We start from the raw sequence: 1,218 nt of genomic DNA, 5'->3' as shown, positions 1-1,218 counted from the left end.
CGACACTGCCACCGCCGCCGCCGGCCTGCGGACTTCCGGCGCCGGCGCCGGCCGTCGCGGCCGCGTGATGATGAAGCCCGAATCCGGGCGGTCCGCCCGGTAGCATCGACTTGTACGTGTCTTGTAGGAGATTGTGACCGGCGGTCGTGGCCGTGGTCAGCAAGTGATTGCCGGCCAGCGCGAGGCTTGTCGAGTAGTCGGCCGAGTAATTGGCCATTTGCGCCGCGTGGACGCCGACGCCAACGGTGCCGCTCACGTCCAGCCAACCGCCGGCGGTCGCGGCGCCGTGCACGTCCCACCAACCATCGCTCGCTTTGATGCCGCCGTGAGTCGCGCCCGGCATCGCGTTGAACGGCCACGACTCGTACGGATGCCTACCGTATACCGAGCCCAAGGTCGCACCCTCGACCTTGCCCAAGAGACTGCTCTGATGATGATGCGGATCGCCGGCCGGTTGAGCGCTCGCTGTTCCGGGAAAGTATAACTCGCTACCGTATTGCGGCGCAGTCGAGGCGCATGATGTCACTGGCGCTCTGGCGTAACCACCGGTGCTCCCGGCGCTGCTCGTTGCCGTCGGTCTCTGGCTCACTCCCGTCGTTGTGCACCCTCCGCTACCGCCGCCTCCTCCTCCACCTCCCCCGCCAGCGCTGCTGCTATGCTGCGGCGAGCTGCCGCTGCTCTGCGGGCTCTTTTTCCAAGGATGGAAACCCTTGCCTACCGCTGCGTCCGCTAGTGGCGGCGGGCTCTTGCTGCTCAGCTTGTTGCATTGAGCCGCCAACATGGCGAGAGGCGTGCCTCGTAATCCCGGATGATCCTGTAACATTGTAATTAAATCTATGCTCAGTCATAATTTCATTGCATAGAGAAAGAGTTTATCTATTTTAGCGTATATATTGTTGCGTAATACGATAAGAATAATTCGGGCATTTAATTTATGTTTAGAAATATGATAATAAATTCTTGATGAAGAATGCCCGACAAATATCAGGGAACTCGCATAATCTTTATCGTCAATTTACAATGTGCTAACAACGCGCGCGCGTTACCGGTCTTTTTCGGAATTTTTGAAATCGGAAACACTTGTTATGGAACGATTTCAGCTGGATCGGTGCGATTACGCAAATCGATAATAACAACTATGGGGCGAATTACGTATCGCGCGTTTCGATTCACCGGACGACCGGGATACTTTTTCGTGCCAGCGCGGTACATAATATC

The 1,218-nt window shown here is 57.0% G+C and overlaps 1 protein-coding gene across 1 annotated transcript; it reads right to left on the bottom strand.

Annotated features, from left to right (window-relative positions):
* Positions 1-6: 6 nt before the first annotated feature.
* Positions 7-823, bottom strand: LOC115241831 (transcription factor Sp9-like; the record flags this gene model as incomplete). Its single annotated transcript, XM_029817788.1, has 1 exon — positions 7-823. A coding segment is annotated over exon 1 (817 nt), but the record flags the coding sequence as incomplete, so codon positions are not given.
* Between the last annotated feature and the right edge of the window lie 395 nt (positions 824-1,218).

This window comes from Formica exsecta, unplaced genomic scaffold, assembly GCF_003651465.1.
Source record: "Formica exsecta isolate Colony F162 unplaced genomic scaffold, ASM365146v1 C16397951, whole genome shotgun sequence".
Lineage (NCBI taxonomy): Eukaryota > Metazoa > Arthropoda > Insecta > Hymenoptera > Formicidae > Formica > Formica exsecta.
The sequence above is the reverse complement of the archived record's forward strand: the minus strand, read 5'-3'. Positions and strand labels throughout refer to the sequence as shown.